Consider the following 24229-nt stretch of genomic DNA (forward strand, 5'->3'; position numbering starts at 1 on the left):
TAGAGAGCAGCTTTCTGCTCCATTTGCAGGAAGCACAGCATGGGGAGAAGGCAGATCATTAGGGCTACGTTTCCTAGGAGATTTTCACACACTTAGATGGGAGGGGGGAAAGAAAAAAAATAAGACATGCACACATCGTGCAGGCAGAAGGTAAAAATCCCACTGGCACTTCAGATCTGCTGAGCTAAACCACTGATGGAGCCACCAAATGCACCATAATTGGGCTTATTTTGTCCTCTTCTCCATGTCACGTGCACAAAACGACAGCAGGAGAGCAAAGCACGCTGCTCAGATGCCGAACAGCACAACCCACAGGAGTTCTAGCAGCCAAGCCCTTGCTTGCAACCTCGTGGAGGCCCATAGTTGGCCACCCAACAGCATTCAGTAATAATGCCAAAGGCAGAGATAGCGAGGCAGGTGAGGAATACCCAGCATCACCTATTTTAACTGAAGGAAACAACTGACCTCAACACCAGCCACTCAAACAAGAAGTGGTCTCATGGAAGCAGTACATTACCCCAAACAAATTTCCCCTGTATCTGGGTATAACCTGGGCCTGATTATCAAGCAGGCAAGAACAGCCTTTAATCACGAAGCCTTGAACTTTGCTTTAGTGGCGAGAGCACGGATCACTGCAGCCATCCTTCCTGTTATCCATCATCTCCTAATACACATCCCAAAGCAGCTGCTCCTCTGCTTTCATCACCCTGATTGATGCTTCTCACCTGGGAGGCAACGGGCTCCCAATCACTGCAGTGCTTACATGGGGAGAGAAGGGAAAAGAGCAGAGAGAGAATCTGGGGTCACAGAGAGAGTCTCGGTCATCTTACACTGAATTAAACGCATCCTAAAGCCTCTGCTCTCCTTAGTCTGCATCAGAGCTCCCTTCCAGTGCCCACTGCAGCCCTGGATTCACTGCAGGAGCTGGAGCTGCCTGTCCCATGGATGCGGGTTTGCTTGCAGGGTTTCTCATGGAAAGAATCACCTCCCATCCCTACAGGCTGCAGAGTATGAAAATCACACGCACAGATCAGATTCCCACTGCATAGAGCAAAATTTGGGACCTGTCCCACCTGGTTACAGTGGGACTTCAGCAGGGAGATGTCCTACAGTGGCATCAGGAGGGGGAAAACAACGCAAATAAATGGAAGAGAGAAAAACACCCATCCCAAACCATCGGCTTCCAGCCTAGAAATGTAACCTCGTGGGTTTTTTATTATCGATTGAAGGCCGTTCGCCCTCTGGGTCTGGTTTTTAAATGCTAATGGTGATAACAGCAGAAGGAGATGAAGGAAATTGAAGCACTTTGCAGCTCCCGTTGCTCTGAGCCGCCCTGTGAGCACACGGGGAGCAGCAGGAGAACGCAGGCTGGCAAACAAGCTATTTGCCCTCACCAAGGTGCGTAGCTTCTATTTGCCCTCAGGCCCTTGTCTGAACTGAAGTTAACTGCTTCCACACGTGTGTGTCCAATTAAGAGGTGCAGCAGAACGAGCAGGAAGAGCAAACAACAATGGAGTTATCAGCTGCCATAGCCCCAGGGCTGCGTTCATTTCATTGATTGGAAACCCCTTGGTGCCATCCACCACTTCAGGGTCACCCCTCACACTTTAGAAGTTCAGTAGAAAACAAATACATTCAAGGAAAGGATTCCAGCCCCATGTGATGTGCTTTGGCCCTCCCATCTTTCTGTACTTTCCCATTGCTGCTCTGCAGATGGGCACCAAACCCAGCCCTGCCCTGACCCCAGAGCACAGCTTTCCATTGCGACCTGTTCAGCATATTTATGGCTGCTCTCCAACATGAAGCGGCATCACGGGTTTTAATTAAAGGGCAAAAAATGCAAAACAACTCTGAAAGAGGAAACGAGGGATTGGAAAAAGGGGCGGCCGATGGGCACATCTGGTTTGTAATTGCTTTCCAATCACAGCAGCTCCTGCCTGCAGGGTTGTTGCCACAGCTGACACTGCCCAAGTGCACAGAGGTCTGCAGGGCGATGGCAGGAAGGTGCTGAGCTGGGTCTGCCCATGGGAGCACTGGGCTGTGCCCAATCCCAGCCCTGCCCTCGATGGGTGCAATCACTGATGACTACAGCACAGAGACATTCGGTGCCCTGATAAGAGGACGCCACGTGGGCACTCCTCTGAAAGCTCTTCACAAACACTGCGAGCAACCAGAAGCAATGATGTCACGTTTTTGGTTTGCAGCTCCCCAGGCCCGAGAAGAGCACGGACTGCATTCAATGGCACAGCCAAGCTGGGGTTGTAAGAGCACACGAGGCTGTAAGGACTGGGAACCCTCAGCAGGGGAATCTTCAGGGCTGGAAGGAATACATGGGGCCTAATTTTGGAGGCTATCTGGCTTTGGAGGACCAGCTCTCCTTCCTGCCCCAGGCAGCCTCCCCACAACGATCCCAACCTACTGCAACACCACCCACCCTACAGCATTCACCCAGTGTGACACGAGCAGATCTACCCCTCCTGACCTGAACTACAAAAGGCATTTTAGTCTAAAGACAAAAGACAGCCTGAGCACGCTTTGTGCTGTCAGCAACACGAGATTAAACCCCATCACTTACCGCAAGGAAAATATTTGTCTTGAGAAGCGAGCCAAGGCAGTGCTTAAACCCAAGCCAACAACCTTCATTCGTTCGTTTTTTTTTCCCTATTAATTAGCTACCCACAAAACGAAGGAACCAGCTACAGAGCCAAGAGGTTGAATTGCTGTTAAACTTCCCTCTCTGTGCCGCAGGGTGCAGGAGCACAGAGTACATTTCACGTACTCTGCTCCATGTCATATTGATGCTACCAGCTGCCAAAAATTGACTCTGTGACACGGTTCTACCTTGACAAATGCAACATTAAGGACTTACAAATTGAGTTTCACGGTCCGGTATCTCAGCGTCACACCCAGGAGGAACGAGGAAACGCAGAGTGCTGCAGCAGCACCCAGCAGCATGCAGAGCACTGGGGCTCCCCAAGGCCCCCTGTGCTTCCTTCCTTTCCTTCCTTCCTTTGCTGGGAAGCAAACCACGCTCACAGGAGCAGCACCAACAAAGCACAGTTCTACCACCAGCCCACGCCAAGGTCTGCTCCTGGGGGCTGATGGTTGGGAAACGGCTCCATGTGGCTGCAGCTGGGGGTGTTGGTTGAGGGCACAACTGTGTGCTACTCAACACTCAGCCCCAGGGCTCCTGCACAGCTCTGTGTGAGCAATTCCTGAGCTGTGGCCATTCTGAACTCACGGCTGCAGCATGGCCAGGACCTCAGGCCAAGCAGGAGGACATGCACTGCAGGTGGATGCCATGCATTGTGCATCCCTGCTCAGCTTGGCCTTCCAGCTGTTGTGCTCAGGGCTGCTGTGCAAACAAGGGGCTGCATTGCACTGCCGTTGCAGAAGGAGCAGCTCTGGTTTGGCTGAAATACAACCTGGAAACAGCAGGAACGTGTTCAGAAAAGTGCAGGAAACCAATGGGAGCGAATGAGTTTATTTTTCAATCCTTCTGCTTGAGAAATTTCCTTTCCGTGATAAACTTTCCCTATAGAAAATGCACATCTATCTTCTGAGGATCGTTTGCCTTCTGTGGATGAGCTCTGCTTTCCCATAAGCACCTTTGCAGGAGGATTCTCCTTGCTGCTGATCACCCAAATCTGGAGCAGCAGCCCCAATGCGGAGGGAACTGCTCCAAATCAAACTGGTGGCAGTGAGAGTTGAGTGTGGCCTCAAAATGCTGAAGCGCTGCTTCATCTGTGCAGGATCAGCCCTTCCGCCTCTGCCTTCAGCTTTGCTTTTTATTGATTTGTGGGCTGGTTGGGTTTTTTTCTTGCATTGCCCTCTATTAATCTCCCAGCAAAGCAGCTGTCTGATCACAGCCGCAGCAAATTGCATCATTCCCCAAAACACCTCCTGTCACCAACTCACAGAGGCTCTTTCCTATGATAGGTAGCTTATACCCGTAGGGTCTCTTATGAGGATGAATGTCTTTTAATTAGACACAAACTGTGCTCATTTACGGTTATTAGAGGTGATCTGCAAATCTTTACTTGGCAAATAATTGCCTTTTACGGGCACCCGAACGGTGATATCACACCCAGTGGGGCAGAGCCGTGCACACGGCCGATCAATGTGGGGCAGGGAGCTGCTGGGAAGAAGCCTCTCCCAATGCACTGCTTTTGTTTGCTGCTGCATTTCCCCCGAAAAGTAACAACTCCACAAACAGATGCATATCTCTGTTTCTTCTTGGCGTAAATCAACAGCCGGGAGGGGGAAAACCAAAGCTTCAGTGTTGCAAAACAAACATGGAACGGCACGTGTGTACGTAATATGTGTTGGTGGAGTTTAATACAGAGGGGCTGCAGGGGGGGGGGAGCAGCACAGATCCTCAGAGCCTGGGATCACAGCTCTGATTGCAGCAACACAGCAGCTGGACGCAGCGGGGGGGGGAGGGATCCCACTATAAATCCCTGCCCGCAGTTCTCACTGCAGGGATTCTGTGTGCTTGGTTTGTTGGTGTCCTGCCTGCTCCTGGAGGGAAAAGGCCAAAGGGATGCAGCCTCTGTTGCCGTCGCTGCACTAAAAGGAAGCAACGAAGAGGAACTCTCTTTCGATTGAGGGATAGAGGTGGATTGCAAGATGAGCCGTGCAGGGAGATTTAAGGATTTAGGGGTGCTCAGTGCAGCCCAGATCAAAGGCTGAGCCAGGATTGCTGCACCCCTCCAAGAAACCAACGCCGAGTGGGTGCACAGGGACAGAGGTGGCAACCGGCCACAGTGCTGGGGGACACACAGAGGAGTGGGATGGAGCCGGGCTGGGACTGGAACAGCTCTCACAGCAGTCAGACCACGCGCAACACAGAGCTGCAGAGCTTTCAACCCTCATTGGGGACCCCCAACCGGACCCTGCTGCAGGGCCGGGATGAACAACTGGCCAGGGCAGAGGTGGGGGTGCTGGCAGCCATCCTGCTGGTGGCCACCGTGGGCAACCTGGCCGTGCTGCTGGCCGTGTGCCGCCCCGGGAGGAAACTGAGCCGCATGCACCAATTTGTGCTGCACCTGGCACTCAGCGACCTGGGCGTCGCGTTCTTCCAGGTGCTGCCTCAGATGCTGTGGGAGGTGACGTACCGCTTTGTAGGGCCGGATCTGCTCTGTAGGTTGGTGAAGTACCTGCAGGTGCTCAGCATGTTCGCCTCCACCTACATGCTGATGGCCATGACCCTGGATCGCTACGTGGCCGTGTGCCACCCGCTGCGCGCCCTGCGCCAGCCCAGCGGCCAGCCCTGCGCCATGGTTGGGGCTGCGTGGCTGCTCAGCTGCCTGCTCAGCACCCCACAACTCTTCATCTTCTCTCTGCGGGAGGTGAAGCCAGGCTCAGAGGTGCTGGATTGTTGGGCTGACTTCGGGTACCCATGGGGCGCCCGTGCCTACATCACCTGGACCACGCTGTGCATCTTCCTCCTGCCCGTCGGCATCCTCACCGCCTGCTACGGCCTCATCTGCCGAGAGATCTGCAAGAACCTCAAAGGCAAAACGCAGAGCTGCGTCCCCGTGGCAGGAGGGCTCCTTGCAGCCTCCCCCAGCACTCTGTACTGCGGTCAGAAGGGCACACGATGCCACTCTGGGCAGCCCTCGCGTGTCAGCAGCGTGCGCACCATCTCCCGCGCCAAGATCCGCACAGTGAAGATGACATTTGTCATCGTGGTGGCCTACGTTGCCTGCTGGGCTCCCTTCTTCAGCATGCAGATGTGGTCGGTGTGGGACAAGGATGCTCCTGATGATGGTGAGTAGTGGTGGGGATGAGGGATGAGCCCTTTGTGCTTTTAACAAGCAGGAGCTCACTTCTTTTCTTGGGTATTTGTTTGTTTGGCAAAGCACTGATTAACTCCCCCATAGCGGAGCCAAATCGTTGCTTTTCTCCATCAAACCCACTGAAAACCAATGACTTCTGACCAGCAGCTGTAGGGAGGCATCAAGTTGCTATGCAAACCTTTTGCCATGTGTCTCTCCCCTCATTTGGGAGTTTGTTCCAGGAGCTGCTGTGCTCCCATGTGGCTGCAGGGAGAGTTTTATCTGTGCAGCTTCCCCCCTCCTCCCTCTGGAGGGATCGCTGCTCTTTCGCACAGAGCATCGAGCGCCCTTTGGGCTTTTGCTGAGCCAGCTGCAGAGCTTGGAGAAGCTGATTTGGGATTTCATTTCATATGTTTTTAATTTCAGTATCTCTTCTGGCCTGCTTGAGGCATTACCCAGCCTGCCAGCCCTCTGGGAGGTGCTCTGGCAGCAGACTGAGGGAAGCAGCGGGTCTGAAAGCTGCCAGCTGCCACCGCAGCAATGGGATGGGAGTAGAATAAGAGGGAATTTTCAGCACTGAAGCCACACAGAACCCCTCAGAAGCCCTGAGCTCTGCACGCTGAGCCCCCTTCACCCTGAGCCCACTCCAGTGGAGGTTTACACCCCTCCTTTTGCCTCCCCAGACTCCGCCGACGCAGCCTTCACCATCACCATGCTGCTGGCCAGCCTCAGCAGCTGCTGCAACCCCTGCATCTACATGTTCTTCAGTGGGCGCCCACTGCAGGATGCAGCACGCTGCCTGGCCCTATGGGGCTGCCCCAAATCCGCACCACGCAGGCAGGGCTCGGCAGGCAGCCTGTGCAGCAGGAGGACCACCATCCTCAGCCACGGCCTCAGTGCTGGCATCCCCCTGCACAGGGGCAGTGGCACCAACCTCAGCCCCCTCGAGGAGGAAGCGGTGACCGATTCGGGCACACTGTAGGCTGCGGTGCTGCTGTGGCATCGTGGACAATGGCAGGCAGGACTGTCTCCCCTCCTGGTAGCATTGAGTTTCACCAGGAGCTGTGTGCTTCACCCAGAATGTATCACCAGCCTTCTTGTCCTCGTGGGTTTTGCTGCTGCATGCGCTGCATCTGCTGTGTGCATCAGGAGATGGAGGCAGCCCACCACCATGTGCAGCTTTCACCTCTCCATGCACTGTAATGCATCCCCATCCACCACCCTGCTCCCCTCCGTGCCCATTACCCAGGCATCTGATGGGGATGCTGCACCAGCACATCTTTTAAGAAAGACCCTTTTATGAGAGTTTTGGGTGTTTGACAGCTGCCAGCAAAGCAGTCTGAGCACAGCAGGAGGCATTGCAGACGCATCTGCTTGAGAGCTCCTTGCAGTCACACTGCCGTCTCCCAGCCTCATGGTTTTGCTGGTGGAGCAGCCAATGCAAATGGCTTCCCCCTGCCCTGTGGCTCTGCACATGTCCCCAGGGCTGCAGCAGACACGACCGTTGCATTGCACTGCGTTGCACTGCATTGCATTGCTCTCTGCAGCACTGCACTGCACCAGGTATTTCCCCTCTGCAGTACTGCAGTGCAGTAGTACAAGCACCCCAAATGCAGCACGGACATCACTGAGGAGATGCCTGGAAGAGCCTTGGCCCACCTCCACCTCCTCCAGGCAGATCCTGCCTCCCTCCCACCAGGTTTCTTCTTCCTGCAGTCAGCAGCCATTGCACAGTGCTGCTCTGCACTGCTGCACAGCTGCTGCACATTAAAGAACCGTTCTCAAATCGCTGCTGCTGCTTTTGTCTCATTTAGCGAGGAGCAGAGCACCTGCAGGGCACAGGACCTGGAGGCAATGGGATTTCTTCCTGTTGTCCCTGCAGCATCCCAGGTGAGCCACAGTCGGTCACATTGAGCTCCAACTGAGGTGGGAGCCACACTCACACTGGGGTGGGCACAGCTCAGGTGGGGAAGATCACCTCCTGCACCCCACATGTTTGCTGCAGGGAAGGTGGAGGGCAGGGAAAATGCACTGCAGGGATTTAGTCATGCACAGATGCCGTAGTCCCATCCTGCTTCTCCCACATCCAGAGGAGATTTAGAGCCCCAGTCATCTCCAGCAGCTGAGAAAGGCAATGCCCACAGTGCCCACCCCAGTGCCAGGTGATGGGCTGATGGGGCCCTGAGGGGGTTCAGCATCAGAGGAAAATGGGGTGCAGAGAGGAGGGATCGGTGTGAGGGCAGGAAGGGTGAAGCCGGTGGATGGAGTGTATTTAAAAGGTTTTTATGACAGCGATCAGCGAAGGAAGCATTATTCACAGGATATGTCAGCCCAATGGAGAGATGGCTTGGAAATGATTGCATTTCCCTCTCTTACCCGCATCCCGCTGGGGGAGCATTTGCTTTCACAAGATGAGAAAACGGCGTTCACACACATGTGCAGAGCTTGTGGCAGTCTGAGAAGGAGCATTTCCCCACAGGGAGGTGTGGGGCAGCCCCACATCACCCCACACCCACAGCCTCCGACCCCGAAAGATCCCTGGGGGAGCTGCACCATCCCAGGGAATGGCAGCAGCCCTGTGCCAGCACTGACCCGGGCACAGAGCGGTGGCTGCTGTGGGACCCCAGGGAAGTGTCACAGCTTCACCTCTGTGTACTCGATGGACTTGGATGCCACAGGGCTGGAGCAGATCCAAAACTCTGCTTTCTTCTTTTTTGGGTCCACGTTGACGTAATCAGCGCCCATCTTCATGTTCTCGTAGTTCCTATCAGAGCCTGACCCCTGGCCTTTCCCCGGGAACAGCACGGATGTGTAGTTGAGGTTTTCCTTTGAGCGGGTTTTCCTTTCCTAGGGGAGCAGGCACAGTGCTGGGTCACACAGCAGCACCTCACGGTGCCTGCGCCCTGGAACCGAAAAGCACACCGTGCCCTGGCACTGCCATCACCAGTGGGGACATCCCCCTGTCAGCACTGCATGGGGCAGGGGGCAACACCTACAGCTGAACCGCTGGTTATTTTAATACATCTCAATGTGTTTGCCTTCATCGTGCTGCCACGGCTGTAGCAGCTGTGATTGCTTTTGGCAGAGCTCTGCCCGTGGAGCACAGCTCCGTACCTGTGGGTGCAGAGAGCTGCTGTCCGAGTCCTCTGAGGTCTCTGAAGACGTCTCGCTGCTCCCTTCTGAACGAGACATGCATCCCAGAAATGTGTAATCAGGGAGAAAAAGCAATCAGAGAACAGTGTGAGCTGCAGAAGCGGCCGCCTCTGTGCTCCCCATCGTTAGCAGTGACACACACATGGGAATGCTCTCAGCCCAATAAGGCTCACGTACACGAAAGTGAAAAGTGAAAATGCAGATGGCACAGTGTGATCCCGCCCCATCCATCCCCCTGCCCACGAGCAGTGCCCACAGGGAGCAGGAGAGGCCCGAAATGCACACAGCTGCTGCACCCAGTGCATGGCTGCTGACTGCCTGCTCCGCATTGGCACCCGGAGGAGCAGCACTGAGCAGCTCTGTGTAAGCACTGCACAAAGCACAAAGCACAAAGCACAAAGCAATGCATGGCCGTGCTGCAGGATCCCCCTTACCCGTATAGTTTGGTTGCTGCACCCCTTCCCCTCCAGCTGAAGAGATGGGTGGTTGCTGGGGCTGTGCTGTGGGACCACTGCTCACCTGTGCGCTGCAGCAGTGCCTGTCTGCAATAGTGGGGAGGGGGGTCAGCCCTTTGCCTCAGCTCTGAGCCAGCTGCAGCCTCCCCCCCCCACATCCCTCCAGTGCCATTTGGGTGCTTTCTCTCCCCTGCAGCTTCCTGCACAGCTCATCCCCCCTCCGCTCCCCAAAGCCAGCAGCTCGGTGCGGGCCGTAGCACAGCAGCAATTATTATTTTGTATTGGAGTGGGCAAATATCTGTCAATTCAATTACTGAGCTGAGGAAGTGTGCTCTCTGTTCTCTGCGATGTCAGGCTCCAAAGTCAAATCAGCACATGGGGGACCCTTCCCATGTGTAAGTTCAGATCTGCTTTGACCCACAGGCCCGGCAGAGCACGCGTTGGGTGCAGATGTGGGCAGCATCTCTTTTCCTGCTGGAAATCACAGCTCCATCTGGATTCTGATATTGCAAATTGATTCTGTCAGCGGGGAAACCCCACTGCTCTTCTAACCAGAGCAATAATACAAAATGTTTTTGGAGCAGCACTGCATCCTGGGCTGTGCAACTCCATCACTGTGCATGGCTGCTCTGCTGCGCTGCAATCAATACGGCTCCACATCGGTGCTGAGCAGGGGGGGTCTGATGGGTGTAGGGGTGCCCAGACCCAGTGCCCCATAGCAGCAGAGAGAATCAGGGCCGGACAAGGTGCTGGGGGTGCCTCGGGGATGGGGGTGCTGAGGCTTTGGGCAGATCCCTTTCCTTCTCTGAGCTGAGGGCTGACGGAGGAGCTCAGGGTGGTGCGTTACCTATTTTCCTGCTGAGCATGATGTAAAGCAGCAGCAGGAGCAGAGAGCTGAGCAGCAGGGTCACAGCTGAGGTAGCGACAGGCACCCACCTGAATGGGAGAAAAGGATTTTGCCCAAATGAAGGAAATACCGGAATTACTTGAAATCTTTCGGCATCGCTTTGGCTGACGTGGCCTCCAAGTCTGCTCAGCCCAAAGTTTGCCGGCAGAGGTTTTGGTTTTGCTTTTCATTCTTAGCGCCCCGGGCTCCACACCCTTCATTCTGGAGTCCCATCCCAAGAAGGGATTTTGAAAACCCCAAGCAGCAGTGATGCAGAAAGCTCCCACCGACCTTCAGCCCAGACCCCAAGCCCCAGCTGTGCCATGGGGCCGTGCAGCACTCACCACTCACAGTGCTCCATCTCCGTCGTCACTCTGGTGCCAGCAACGTCCCTGAGGTTCCTGGAGACAGACAGACAGACACAGGCAGCCCCACATACCCCTATGCTCAGCCTTTCCCCTGCCCTCATCCCCTCAGCTCTATCTGCTCCCAGCACGGAGCTTTGGGGCTGATAACAGCCCCATCGCCGCCAGCTGCAGTGCATCCTCCTTGCTTTAATCCTCTTTCACATTTCTTCACTTTTTTTTTTTCTTTTTTCTTTTAATCCGCAAAAAAATACTCAATAACTCTCATCTGGAGGCAAAAATAAATCGTAGGAGAAAGCAACCAACAGGCAAAGCTGTGCTTGATGCTTCACTGCCGCCCGCCGGGCACCTGGGAGAGGATTTTCCAAGTGCTGCAGGAAATCATTTGCTCCAATCCCATTGCAAATGGAGGCGTGCACTTCCCTTTAACTGCGCTTGAAACACCTCGGATTTCATTGTAGGTGAGTGCCTCAATCCTGCTGAAGCTGTCAGGACTTAAAGCACGGCAGATAATACGTGTGCCTGAAGCGGGCTCCTTGGCTTGCAATTTTTGGCTGTACTGCTTGGGGATTTGTAATGAAGGACAGCAATCAAGAGCCTTCATTTCGCGAGTGCTCACTCGCAAAAAAATGCCCTCAGTTTTCGTGCAGAGGTATCTTCAGCTAAAGCTTAGAGACGGTGATTAAAGGAGCCATAATGATGTGAGCGATAAACGCAGATCGACAGAGCCAAGGCCCATCTATCCCATGGGCCAAAAGCCCAAAGATGTATTTCCAAGAGTAAAGCATCAGAATGGCATCGTTCCCCTGCACCGTTCCACTTACCCAACCCTTGGGCACCTGCTGAGCTAGGAGTCCATGTCTTGCCAGGACTTTCCCCCTTCCTTATTGATCTGAGCTCACCCCAAATATCCTCCTCAAATGGCCGCCGTTTGAGTGGCTCATTTCCTATTTTGGTGCAGGAGATTGCTGCAGCAGCAGATAGCAATCTGAGAATTGAACTGCTCAGAAGGAAACAGCAAAGCAGGACCCAAACCCAAAAACCAGCAGCAGGCAGCTTCTTTGCTGGGGTGCATTGAGATGGAAGAGATTACGCACAGATGCGCCTTGAAATACCTATTTTGCAGATAAGGGCTGCAGCACATGTACTTTTTTGGTGTCTCAGGGGCTGTGAGCCCCCTCCTGCCCACCCCCAGGCTATTAACCCCATCTATAGCAAGATGCCCCATTGCACTCAAGGTTTGTAGAGTGCTTGGCTGCTTGAGCTGCGAGTGCAAGATGTCTGCGCTCAATCTGAAGGTAAGCAAACCCACGGCGTTGCCCCAGATGACTTCAAACCTATTCCTGCCTGACCTCAGCACTCAGTTTTAGCTGTAGAGCTCAGCACAGCACAGAGCACAGCACAGCCCCAGCACAGCCCCGTGCTGCCCAGCACCACACGGAGCGCGGCACGTTGGGTGCCCATTGGGTGTTACCTGGGGTGCAGAGACCTCCGTGTGTCCGTCCTGCCTTCGGGGCACAGAGCAGATGGATGGGATGCTCTGCAGAGGTCAGGGATGTTTCTGGAGCATTTTTGGTGGATGTTTGACTGCAGCTGGTGCAGCAGTGCTCACTGACTGGGCGCCGGATGCGGTCTCGCTTTGCCCCCAGAAGTGATGGCACCGGGTTCCATGACGCTTGCATTCACTCATTTAAATATTTTGGGGTGTTTCTCTGCTGTAGGTTGGGCCCTGGGCTGGGAAAGCTGCAGCCCCACACAGCTCCCACCGGCCAACTGCACCATGTGATCCCATGGGCAGCTTTAACACAGGGAGAAAATGTTGCTCCACTGCAAGCAGGGCACACAGAACAGCTCTGGGGGTAAATGCTCCATGTGAGCCCCCAGTGAGCCCCATCACCAGCAGGTGAGGAGGAGGTTGAGCTGGGCTCCCGAGAGCTGTTGGGTGATTCCATTGGGTCTCAGCCTTCACCCATCAGCTGCTGTTGCTGTGGGTAAATATTTAGCTGGAGTTTGGTTGTTTATCGCTCTCGGAAATAAAAATATTTATTTTTTTCAGCGCTGCTGTTACAGGGTTTTACTCTTTCTGTGATATGCAAACAGATTAGCAGGTGGGAGATGGATTTGATAATCAGAGCAAAAAGGCTTTTCAGAAGGTGATGCTCGGGTATGATGTGAATCACTGGTTGCTAATAGTGGAAGTGGCTGAAGGAAAGGAAATACAGAGAAGAAAAAAGAATGCAGATAACCTATTTTTAGCCTGAGAGCAGCTTTCTTGTAATGAGTCAGGTGCCATAAATGGAGCTGAGGGGAGGTCGCTTCCCATCCACAGCGCATCCCTGCTCCCTGTGGCCATTCCAGCTCTGACCCAAGAAGGGATCTTTTCCAGTGCCAAACGTGGAGCACTCAGCCCATGCTCCCCAGCACACAGCCTGAGGGCAGGAGGGGTTTATTAGGGGATTTCCAATGGATAAGTCACATCTGGAGCAGTGGATGTGCTGCTGTGCCTCCTCGGCTTTTGGCTGATCCTCCCCTTGCTTATAGGAAGGGTTGCTTTTTTTCTAATCCTTTTATGTCCCACATATCATTGGGACAAGGAGGGAGGATGCATGGAACTGTAGGGAAAGGAGTATGAAACAGTGTTTAAAATATGATAGGGAGGACTTTGTGCAAGGGCTGCTCAGTGGAAAGGCTGCAGCTGCCAGCCTGGGTGCAGGGACGTGGGGACACACAGCAGATCTGCTCCTGGCCTGGGATCCAGCCCAATGTTAGCAGAACCACCCATCCATCCCATTACAGAGCATTCCAGGTGACTGCTGTGCATTTACGGACCCCTCAGCTCCGGTTGCTTTGCCATTAATTTAATAAGATTAAATAAAACGGTCTAACCACAATAAATGGGAAATTGATTAGCGCTGCACTAGGGGTAGAAATGCTGTTAATAACGTGAGTGCTGCTCACACCTCTCCTTGTGGCATCCATCATCAGTCGCTGCAGGGCCACAAACATGGGAAACAACCACAGGAAGACAAAGCCTCAGCAGCAGATAGGAGTTGTGTTTGTTCATTAGCATCCTTTATTTGCATTCTCAGATGCTTAATGAGATGACTGTCCAGCATTAAACAGAAACCACTGGGGAAGAACCCATCAGTGGCTGTAAGGCAACATGTAACTGTTCCTAAAGCAAAGCAGCTTTTGCCAAAGCCGGTGCTTCGACGACAAAAAGCAAAGCTGCAGATTCCTGAGCAGCTCATCAAGGCTAATGAGATCTTTGCCTTTTCGAGGCAGCTCGGCACCATCTGAACGTCCCCTTCCTGCAACCCTAGCGAAAAAACCTGGGATGGGGAGGAAAAAAACAGCAGGGGTGCCCAGAGGTCCCCCATTACCCACCCCACGTACAGCCCCACGTGGCCCAGCCCCTCGTCCTCCCCAGCAACCCGGCGCTCTGACCTGACCGAGAGGTGCCCAGTGATTCATTGCCACAGCCAAAGCCCAGTGTTGACACGGAGAGGGGCGTTATCGCTGATAGCGCGGGGCGAGGGTGTACCTGTTGGTATAAGAACCACCTCGCCGTGCAGCCCTGCACCGCCGCCATGCACAGCCTTCTCCTCCTCCTCCTCCTCCTCGCCGTGCTCTGCCTCGCTCCATGCAGCGGCTTGAAGAGGTAAAGGGGATCGCAGGGTGCTGGGGGTTTCCTGGGGGGGGGGAAGCGCTGCTATCTCCCACACAGGAGGTGAGGACGCAGCTGAGGGCTGCATCAGCACTGGGAGATGCTTGGGGTGGGTGCAGAGGCGCAGGGACTGCAGCATCCCGAGCCCTGTGCCCATGCAGTGATGCAGACCCGTGCTCTGCAGGGTGACCCTGACGCGGCACCGCTCCCTGCGGAAGTCGCTGCGGGACCGTGGGCAGCTCTCCCAGTTCTGGAAGGCCCACAGGCTGGACATGGTGCAGTACACACAGGACTGCTCTCTCTTCGGGGAAGCCAACGAGCCCCTCATCAACTACCTGGATGTGAGTGCAGTGGAGTTGGTGGCAGCCCGGAGCGTCCTGAAAGATTGCTGTGCTGCATGAGTGCTCCTGAACGCCCAAATCCTTCTCAAATAAATCTGCTCCCGCGCAAGGAACGAGCTGCAGCATGCCTGGGATGGTGGCTGCCTGCGCCCGGCTGCTCCTTTTGTTTCTGCAGATGATGCTGAGCACAAACAAGGCAGCGTGTTCGTTGCCAGCCCTCCCCCTGCTTGTTCTGTGCTACCCACCCAGGCCCCGGGAGCCAAACTCCCCTCCATCTGCAGCAGCAGAGAAGGCCTCTGCACAAGGGATGCACGGGCAGAGGCAAAAGGGGTCTCCAGAGCTCTGTGTATTGTTTGCATCTCTGTGCTGGGGAGTACAAGGGGACCCTATCTTGCAGCCCTGCGGGAAGAGGCTCGTGCCCGCACCCACCATCCTGCCTTTGTTTTCAGCTTGCACTTCTGTTCCTTAAATATTTGGCTTCTCTATTCCCTCCGCACAATGCAGCCCAGGCAGACAAACGCTTCACAATGCAGCCATCCTCACACTGTTCCCTATTCACCCCACACACAGCCCCTCCGCCAGGGTGCTTTGCGGCTCCAGCAGCCAACAACAGCCTCTACTCTGCCTTTCCCAGATGGAGTACTTTGGGCAGATTTCCATCGGGACCCCACCGCAGAACTTCACGGTGATATTCGACACGGGTTCCTCCAACCTCTGGGTGCCATCCATCTACTGCACCAGCAAAGCCTGCAGTGAGTAGGGGATCCCTGAACGAGTCAGGCTGTGCAAAGTGGCCCCAGTGGGGCCATGGGGTCAGAGCAGCAGCAGGATGCAGGAGGTGCAGTGTTTGCACTCTGCATGGGGTGCAGTGGGGATAGGAGCAGCGTGGGTTTATTTGCTTGGCAGCAATCACACCACCGGGACCCGGTACCATCGGCCCATGGGAGATATCAGCCAGGATCTTTGGGCCATTCTTATGGGAGGGCCTTTGAGCAAACAAGGAGAGATTATAGCACATAATGCGGATGGTCAGCGAGGAGCTGAGTGGCAGGAACAAGGCAGGCACAGAGACCATAGTGCTGGGCTGGGTGCCCGGGGTTGGGCTGGGGACAAGTGCTGTGCTTGTTTGAGCTCCCAGCACTGCAGCACATCACGCAGCAATGCCCTGCAAAGCACAAAGGGGTTGGGGATCAAAGCCAGAAACAGCACAGCCTGCAGTGATGGGCTGCAAGAATCGCTGTCTGTGCTTTGGGAATAGCACTGACGATCGTCGTCTCTCACTGAATACTGCACAAGCTCACCCTTCCCCCCAGCAAAGCTCCCCAAAGCACCCCTACATGCCCATTTTTCTGGCAAGCTGCTCTCTCCCCAGCCAATCACGCCCGCTTCCAGCCGTCACGCTCCAGCACCTACCAGCCCTTGGGTCTCCCCATCTCCCTCCAGTATGGGACCGGCAGCCTGACTGGCATCATCGGCTCTGATGATGTCACCGTGAGTCGCGTTCGGGTCGTCTGCTCTGAGTCGTGACACGGGATGTCCCAGAGCCATCAATGAGCCCCGTCCATCCCACAGGTGGAAGGCATGACCGTGTGCAACCAGCCCTTTGCAGAGAGCGTCAGCGAGCCGGGAAAAACCTTCCAGGATTCGGAATTTGATGGGATCCTGGGGCTGGCGTACCCCTCGCTGGCCGTGGATGGGGTCACCCCTGTCTTTGACAACATGATGGCCCAAGATCTGGTGGAACTGCCCATCTTCTCTGTCTACATGAGCGCGTAAGGATGTGGTTCTGGTGCAGGTGTTACTTTTAGGGAGCAGCAGGATGGCAAGGAGGCTTTTTGGAAGCGTGCTGAGCATCACAGAGCTCAGACCATACCAGAGTGAGGCTTAAAACCCTGAGCATCTGTGGGAAGCATAGGGGTATCAATCCACTTTTTCTTTTTGAGATGGAAAAGGAAAATAAATGGCTCACATCCCCCCCTTCCTCCAGGAACCCGGACTCCTCCTTGGGTGGAGAAGTGCTCTTTGGGGGCTTTGATCCCTCCCGCTTCCTGGGCACCCTGCACTGGGTGCCGGTCACAGTGCAGGGCTACTGGCAGATCCAGCTGGACAAGTGAGTGGGGCTGGGCAGCGTGGGGGTTTGGGGTCCCTTCCAGTTATCCCCAGTGCTCCCCATCTCTTGCACCTTCCCGCAGTGTGCAGGTAGGGGGGACGGTGGCTTTCTGTGCCAATGGCTGCCAGGCCATCGTGGACACCGGCACGTCTCTGCTCACTGGTCCCACCAAGGACATAAAGGAGATGCAAAGATATATTGGTGCCACACCTATGGATGGTGAGGTGAGAGCGAGGGGGGGAGAGCAGGGGCAAAGCCCTGGGGATGGGCACTGCAGGGAGGAGTGCTTCAAGGGGTACCCAAAGGAGGGTAGCACTGCGTGCTGTGGCACTGAGGCAATCACAGCAGAGATTTTCTGCATTCATTGCTGCCCATGTATTAACATCAGGGGACCACTGCCAAGGTGGTGGTGGGGGAAGAGGAATGCACAGTGCTGGCATGTGAGCCATCCCCATTTTCTTGCAGTACGTCGTGGACTGCAGCCTCCTGAGCTCGATGCCCATCGTCACCTTCACCATCAGTGGGATTCCCTACACGCTCTCTGCCCAAGCCTACACCCTCATGGTACCCACAGCTCCCACCTGCTGGGTTCCCAGGACCCCAAATCCCCCTTCCTTCTTCTTCTGTGTGCTCTTGGGTTGACCCCAGCATCACTCTTCTCCCTGCAGGAGCAAAGTGACGGCATGGACATCTGCCTCAGCGGCTTCCAGGGTATGGATGTCCCCCCTCCTGCCGGACCCCTCTGGATTTTGGGTGACGTTTTCATCCGACAGTATTATTCCGTCTTCGACCGTGGAAATAACCGGGTGGGCTTCGCGCCCGCTGCCCCTTAGGGCTGTGAGTCCTATGGGGTGGGAGGGAAGTGGAGCTGCCGGGTTGCGGCCATGGCCACGAGTGGGGCAGGAGCTGCTCAGCGCCATGGGGATGGAGAAGAAGTCCCCAAGCCGGGGAGTGCAGAGCACACGGAGGTTCACTCCGTGCCGAGGAGTGCACACAAAATGCCTCGGGCGGCCCTGCGGAGCACGCCCTGCAGATTGTCATGTTTTTGAACACGGCTCAATAAATGCTTTGGTAAAACAGAACCCGGAGTGGTTGCCATTCCCAAAGCAGTGATCCTGCAGGTCTCTGCTGCCCCAATCTGTGTCCTCCTTCCTGTGCACCCTCAGTGCTGACTGTGCTGGAGTGAGCTGCAGGAGGAGACCGCGCTGTTCATTTGGTCTGGAGGGTCGGCCTTTGTGGTCTCTCACTGGGATTTCTGCAGTGGAAGAAGTGGAAAGTTTGCTCAGAAAGCCCCGGGAGGTGGATCTGGGCAGGGCAGGGGCTGGGAGGGCAGAGCTCAGCAGCAAAATGCGCGGCTTCAGCAGGCTGAGCTGCCACCAACAAATGAAGAGATCATTAGGAGAGCGAAAAAACCCCCCGGCTCTTTCTGTGCCACAAAACTCCCCGCACAGCAGGTGACTTCCAGCAGATTTTCCTTCAGTCCCCCGAGGAGCTCTCAAAGGACTCTGGTTCGTGGGTGCACGAAGGCACAGAGCTGTGTGCTGCCAAATCTCTGCAGCCAGCACAGTGGGTTGGGGGCTTCAAGGGTCTCAGGGAGCTGCATCCCTCCCCAGGAGCCACCGCAGCGCATGTGATTGCTGACAGTGCAAGGGACGTGGGTGATGCGTGGTGGCTCATGCATGATGCATCCTGAGCACATGGGGAAGTGCACGGAAGGGTTATTTTTATCCATGGCTCTGCACAGCTTGCCTTGCTGCGGGGCTGAGCTCAGAGCAGGGCTGGGGATGGGGTGCTCAGATCCCCCTGCAGCGATTCCAGAGGAGAGCTGAATGGTCACTGCAAAGCTCAGAGATGGAAGTAAACACTTCCAGGCTTTGGATTTCTGTTTGCCGCAAAAGGAAATATCTGCCTTACTTCGAAACACTGATTGTGCTGCTGACCAGCATATGGTTTCTGTAACTGTTTGCTGTATTGACATCACCTTTCGCTGTGCTTCACCCAGGCATCGTGCAGATAAGGTGCAGGGGCAGCTGGACAAAGGTCTGCTCTCCTCCTGCAGCTCCTGACAGCTTAACACTTTGCACACCACAGTGCTGCTGGGCATTGCAGGATCTGCCCATCACCGCAGCCATGGGTGGGGAGGGGGGCATCCAGCACAGCGAGGGACCACCTGGTGTCCCTAAATGATGGTGGCACTGCCTGGACCTATCCAGGATCACCCCTCCAGTGCCATTTGCTCCTGGGATCCCAGAGCATCCCATGCCCCCTTGGTGGGCTTCAGAGAAGGGGAAGACAGCGGAGGTGGACAGAGGTCCACAGCTCTCAGCACCCAGCTGATGCTCAGGGGATGTTGCTCCAGCAATGTCTCAGTAGGGATCTCCCTCTGTCCCTGGAGAGCAGGAGTAGCTGCACGACTCATAGAGAATACTTTGGTCATCGGGATACTTTTTACTTTCTTCCCCTTCCCTCATTCTGTGGCCTCTGCTTGCTGCAGGGAATGACGTCTCCTCTCTTTGCCCACATGAGTCTCTCCTCTGCCTGCAGCCATCCTGTGCCTCACTGTTTCCCAGCTGCAAGCCCTTCCTCCTTGTCACAGGGCACAAACTCCCACACTTTGCCCATGGAATTGCTGACCATGGGTGAAGCAAGCAGGACTGCAGCTGTGGTTGCAGGAGCTGCTGAGCAGGCAAGGGAGCTGTCAGGGCATCAGCCCACAGCATTGCTTTGTGCTGCACTGCACGAAGATTGCCCCAACTGCTCTGAGAGTGGTGACGAGAGCAGGAGCCCAGGAAAATCCCTTTTCATCAGAAACCACGCAAAAGCAGAGCTGCCACCGGCCCAGGCTGGGCTTCTGATGGGGCCGGGCCCTCCTGCACAAAAGCAGAAGTGGGCATCAGCTGTGGTAACGCAACCACACAGCCCATCTCTGGTGACATGGAGACATGGGGATCATCTGACCGGTGAGCATCACCCATTGCCAGGCTGATGGGCACAAGGGGAGGAGGAGGACAGACAGATCTGGGGCAACAGACACCACAGAGTCCTCCTGCAAGGGCAAAGGTGAAGCAGCACAAAAGGCAACAAACAGGGACCAGGAGAAGGCAGGAGAGAGCTGCTCTTGGGGAGTGCCATCCACCAGACAGAGAGCTGCCCGCAGGCCAGAGGCTTGGGTGCTTCTCCCACCTCCCCACCACTCCCTGTGCCTGCCCTGTGGGGGAAAGGCAGAGTTTCAGGCCAAACAGGTCCCAAAATTACACCTGGGAAGGAGGAGGAGAGTTTGTCCTGCTGAGCACGGAGATCTCTTAGATCCCACAAGGAGCATCTGCAGATAGAAGGGACAGCAGGGTCATGGCTGTCCTCTGACAGAGAGCACGTGAGGCTGCAAGTGGGAAGCTCCAGCCTTGCTGAGCATGAGTCACTGCTGGGCTGTGACCAGGAACACCTCCTGAATTCACCCTGGTGCTGGGGACAGCCAACAAGCAAAGCAAAAAATGAGTACAGGCAGCAGAAATGCAGCAGCCTGTGGCTGCCGTTCATGGTGAGGGAGGCTGGGGGTTCACAAAAGAGGGCGGGGAAGCTCTGAATCCTTCTGCACCCCTGGCAAACGCTCAGCACCTGCCCCTGCATGCCTGCATCGCTCCCAGGCACTGCTCCTACCGCCAAGCACAGCTCTGCAGACGTGGCACTGGGAGTTCTTGCGATGTCTCTGCAGCACACACCTCACACTGTGCCGATGCTCATGGGGAGATGTCTCAGTGCTTGTGAGCGGCTGCGTGCTGCCGCGCTCAGTAGATCTGTTTTGCTGAGCGAGGAGAGCGATAAAATCCTTCTAGAGTGCTGCGCGCGTTCTGCTCCAGGAGCTGCCGCCGAATCTGGGCGTAGGGCTCCTAATGTCATCGTCCCCATCTTCCGGGCTGTGCATGGGGTGGCAGCGCACATGTGGGCGCTGGCTGAGCGTGAACACTGCACGGCCAGCAGGGCTGCGAACGCTGCTGCTCCGGACCTCGCCTGCCTACGAAAGAGCCGCAAAGAGCCCCTGAGATGGGGGAGCGGACCGTTGCAGCCCCCCGCTCCTTCCAACCCCACCGCGCTGCTCAGCAGAGCAACCGAGCAAAGTCCGCGCTGGTTTCCGTGCAATAAAGCGATGCTGAGCGCCACGATCCAGCCCAGCCCCGCAGAACCACCGCCCGCCCCGCAGCTCCCGGCCCCTTCGTGCTGATGTCACGGCGCGGGGGAACGCAGCCGCCCTCCCTCGAGCAGAAGGAACCAACGCTGGGGCCAACGCCGTTTCCTGCTCCTCCTCTGGCTCTTCCCGAAAGAGCTCCGCACCTCCGGCCCGGGAGGACGATGCCTCAACAGGTGGGTGCGCAAACCTCAGACCCCTTCGGAGCAAAGCTTTGGGATACGCATGGGGCGGGATATAAAACTGCCGGCCCTGGGAAGGCTGGCACGGGGACAAGGAGGGCTGGGTGAACTTCGGCACGGGGCTCGGTGAGCATCGTGGATGGGGAGGGTGGGAAAGTTGGGATCCGGGTGGGCGATTCGTTCTGGCGGAGGAAGCGTGGTGCTCACGCCCTGTGTATGGAGAGCTGCGCGGAGCCGGACAACGCATCGGGAAAAAATGCAGGGATTAGCGAGCGCTTCCAGGGCTTCAAGGGCTCCCCTGGCAGAGCAGGGCTGGCGCTGCAGTGCGAGCAGCGCTGGGGGGGAGGGATGGAACTGCGCGCTGTCCCGGCTGGGGAGGGGGTGCTGCTGTGCTCAGGGCTTGGTGCTCGCTGGGGCTATGCAAATCTAAAGCAAAAATCTGAAAATCTAAAAATCTAAAGCAAAACCCCAGCTCCAGTTTCGGGCTTTTCCTACAGGTGCTGAAGAGGCAGCAAAGGGCTCAAGTCCCTGACACGGGCATTGCCCTCAGCAGTGATTATTAACCAGGACTGAAGCTGTCACCGAGGTCACATCTCCCCCACAAGCTCCTGCCTTTCAGAGCGCTCCTGAAGTGCTCAGAACAGCCAGGAACGCCACCCAGCCACGATCTCCTTTCATAAATGCAATTCCCCCCTCCCTGTTCGTCAGGTTTATGAGGAGGGAGTTGCACTTCAGAAGCAGACAGAAGGGCTGGGAGGTTTCTCACGGCAGGCTTTCACATGGCAGCATGTCCAGGCGTGCTGTGGCACTGGGGAGCAGCCCCAGGTGGTGATGTGGGCTGGGCTGGCACAGGGGGTTCTGCTCCCAGCACTGCTCCTGGCACAGCTCAGTTCACATCCTGTGGTGCTGGGGGGAGCAGGGGGGCTGCAGGGGCCGACAGCTGCTCCTGCACCTCCAGCACTGGTTGTCCCTTTGCCAGTGCTCAGTGTGTGACTCTTCTTGTCCCCGCAGGGCCCATCCATGGACGCCAGCAAAAAGGTGGATCTGAAGATCATTATCATAGGAGCTCTGGGGTAAGGAGCCACACGGATCCCTGGGGCTGCTGAGTCTCTCTTTGCTTTTAAGCAGTGCAAAATCCTTCTAAACACTGTGTGCTGCCCAAACCCCACGCTGTCCTTGCAGGGAGGGCAATGGGGGAACCCCATGCATGCCCCAGTCCGGGATCCTGTGTGCGCACGGCCTTCATGCTGGCTGCACCCAACCCAACCCCTCAAGCCTGGCTCTGCAGCTTACAGCCCTCACCTGTGTTCCTTCCATCCCACCAGTGTGGGCAAAACCTCCCTCCTGCACCAATATGTGCACAAGACCTTTTATGAAGATTACCGCACCACGCTGGGCGCCAGCATCCTGACCAAGGTCGTCGCAGTGGACAAAACCCCCCTGAAGCTGCAGGTGAGGCACTCTGCTGCCCTGCCCCCGTGACACCCGTGTCCCCAAATGCCTGTTGGTGTGTCCGTGCCTTTCTCTGCCCTAGATCTGGGACACAGGGGGACAGGAGAGATTCCGGTCCATGGTGTCGACCTTCTACAAGGGCTCTGATGGATGCATGCTGGCCTTCGATGTGACAGACAGGGAGTCCTTTGAGTCCCTGGACAACTGGAGAGATGATTTCCTGGAGAAGGTCATCCCGAGGGATCACGATTTCCCCATGGTCGTGTTGGGGAACAAAATAGACCTCTGTGACCGGGAGGTAGGGGTGATGGGGAGCACGGGGACAGCAGGCAGTGTCCATGCAGGGCTGTGACATGGATCCCATCCTGCAGGTGCCCAAAGAGCTTGCCTCCGCCTGGTGCAAGGAAAAAGACATCCCTTACTTCGAAGTCAGCGCCAAGAACAACATCAACGTGGCACAAGCTTTCGAGACGCTCGCCAAGCAAGCCCTGACCACGGTGAGCACTGCCTGCTCCGTGCAGCCATCTCTAACAAAGTCGGGAAGGAGCAAGAATCGCTGTCGCTCTGCTCACGGTGTGCCACCACTGTCCTCTAGCGGCCGTCCTTCGTGTCCCCGTGTCGCCGATGGGGCGGCGGCTCCGCTCCGAGCCGCGTGCCTTTTGCCTGGATTTTGTCCTTACCCACAAACTGGGAGCGAGCCTGCGCTGCTTTCTCCTTGGCTCGCATTCATCTGCTTGTGCTCAGGCTGAGGCAGCTCCGCTCATCATTTCCCTTCTCTCTATTGTTTGTTTTTTGTTTTTTGTTTTTTTTTTTTTCCAGTATAAAGGGATTTACGAGAGTTATTTAACCGACTCCATCAAGCTCACTCCTGAAGACAAACCCACCAAGAGATGCTGCTGAGTCCAGCACCGGAGCTGTGCTGTGATCTGCACACGTGGCTGAGCATCCCATGCACCCTGATGCTGTGATGCCAACGCTGGGATCCTGCCTGGGTCTCCGTGTCCCCTGGCTGTGCCAGGGCTCTGCCTCAGGCCTCGATATGAGATGGTCGGTCACCTCCTGATGTGCCCAGGCTGGGCTGTGCACCCAGGTCCTGCTGCTTGGATCTGTTCTCCCAAATCAGGCACAGTGACCCCTGGTGAGCTCTGTTCTCCACCCACCTGGCACCCAAACAGGGGTGTCCCTGCGGTGCCAGCGACCCTACAGTAACGGTGCCAGGATGCTGGGCTGTGCCTTTGGGGCATGGGACATCCTCCAGAGCATCGCTGGGTGACTGCAGCCTTCGCCATGCACAGACCCCACAGCTGCTCCCAGGAGAGGAGAGGGGCCACTGGGTGGCACACAGCTCTGAGAGCACTGCATCCCCCCAGGCTCGGCTGCTGCGCCCATCACCGCCCTGTGCCTCAGTTTCCCCCACTCTGTAAAACGTCTTCCATTTCCCACCTCGTTGATGAGGAGCCTCTGCAAAGCACTTTGTCAGGGATTTTCTTTTTTTTTTTTTTCCTAAGAAAATTAAATATTTCCTTTTTATTTCTACGTTTGGTTGCAAAGTGTTCTGACAGCACAGGGAGGGATCTGAGGTTGCAAAGCCCTGCGTCAGGAGCTGGGAGGAGAATTGCTTTTGGGAGTCGTTTGTTGTTTTGTTCTGTTTTTTT

The 24229-nt window shown here is 55.8% G+C and overlaps 4 protein-coding genes across 4 annotated transcripts; 3 read left to right on the forward strand and 1 right to left on the reverse strand.

Moving 5' to 3' along the window:
* Positions 1 to 4793: 4793 nt before the first annotated feature.
* On the forward strand, positions 4794 to 6762 carry AVPR1B (arginine vasopressin receptor 1B; the record flags this gene model as incomplete). Its single annotated transcript, XM_079546360.1, has 2 exons — positions 4794 to 5772; positions 6464 to 6762. 2 exons carry the CDS (start codon positions 4794 to 4796, stop codon positions 6760 to 6762), a joined length of 1278 nt encoding a protein of 425 aa, XP_079402486.1.
* A 1652-nt stretch (positions 6763 to 8414) lies between these two features.
* Positions 8415 to 12310, reverse strand: RHEX (regulator of hemoglobinization and erythroid cell expansion; the record flags this gene model as incomplete). Its single annotated transcript, XM_079546460.1, has 6 exons — positions 8415 to 8627; positions 8895 to 8956; positions 9368 to 9475; positions 10236 to 10324; positions 10619 to 10675; positions 12252 to 12310. 6 exons carry the CDS (start codon positions 12308 to 12310, stop codon positions 8415 to 8417), a joined length of 588 nt encoding a protein of 195 aa, XP_079402586.1.
* A 1940-nt stretch (positions 12311 to 14250) lies between these two features.
* On the forward strand, positions 14251 to 17590 carry CTSE (cathepsin E; the record flags this gene model as incomplete). Its single annotated transcript, XM_079546268.1, has 9 exons — positions 14251 to 14300; positions 14491 to 14647; positions 15282 to 15399; positions 16020 to 16138; positions 16220 to 16419; positions 16635 to 16757; positions 16840 to 16981; positions 17223 to 17321; positions 17426 to 17590. Exons 2-9 carry the CDS (start codon positions 14579 to 14581, stop codon positions 17588 to 17590), a joined length of 1035 nt encoding a protein of 344 aa, XP_079402394.1. The 5' UTR covers positions 14251 to 14300; positions 14491 to 14578.
* A 4546-nt stretch (positions 17591 to 22136) lies between these two features.
* RAB7B (RAB7B, member RAS oncogene family) lies at positions 22137 to 23474 on the forward strand (the record flags this gene model as incomplete). Its single annotated transcript, XM_079546514.1, has 5 exons — positions 22137 to 22195; positions 22448 to 22574; positions 22657 to 22872; positions 22946 to 23071; positions 23394 to 23474. Exons 1-5 carry the CDS (start codon positions 22143 to 22145, stop codon positions 23472 to 23474), a joined length of 603 nt encoding a protein of 200 aa, XP_079402640.1. The 5' UTR covers positions 22137 to 22142.
* Between the last annotated feature and the right edge of the window lie 755 nt (positions 23475 to 24229).

Source organism: Tetrao urogallus, assembly GCF_951394365.1.
Source record: "Tetrao urogallus genome assembly, chromosome: 24".
Lineage (NCBI taxonomy): Eukaryota > Metazoa > Chordata > Aves > Galliformes > Phasianidae > Tetrao > Tetrao urogallus.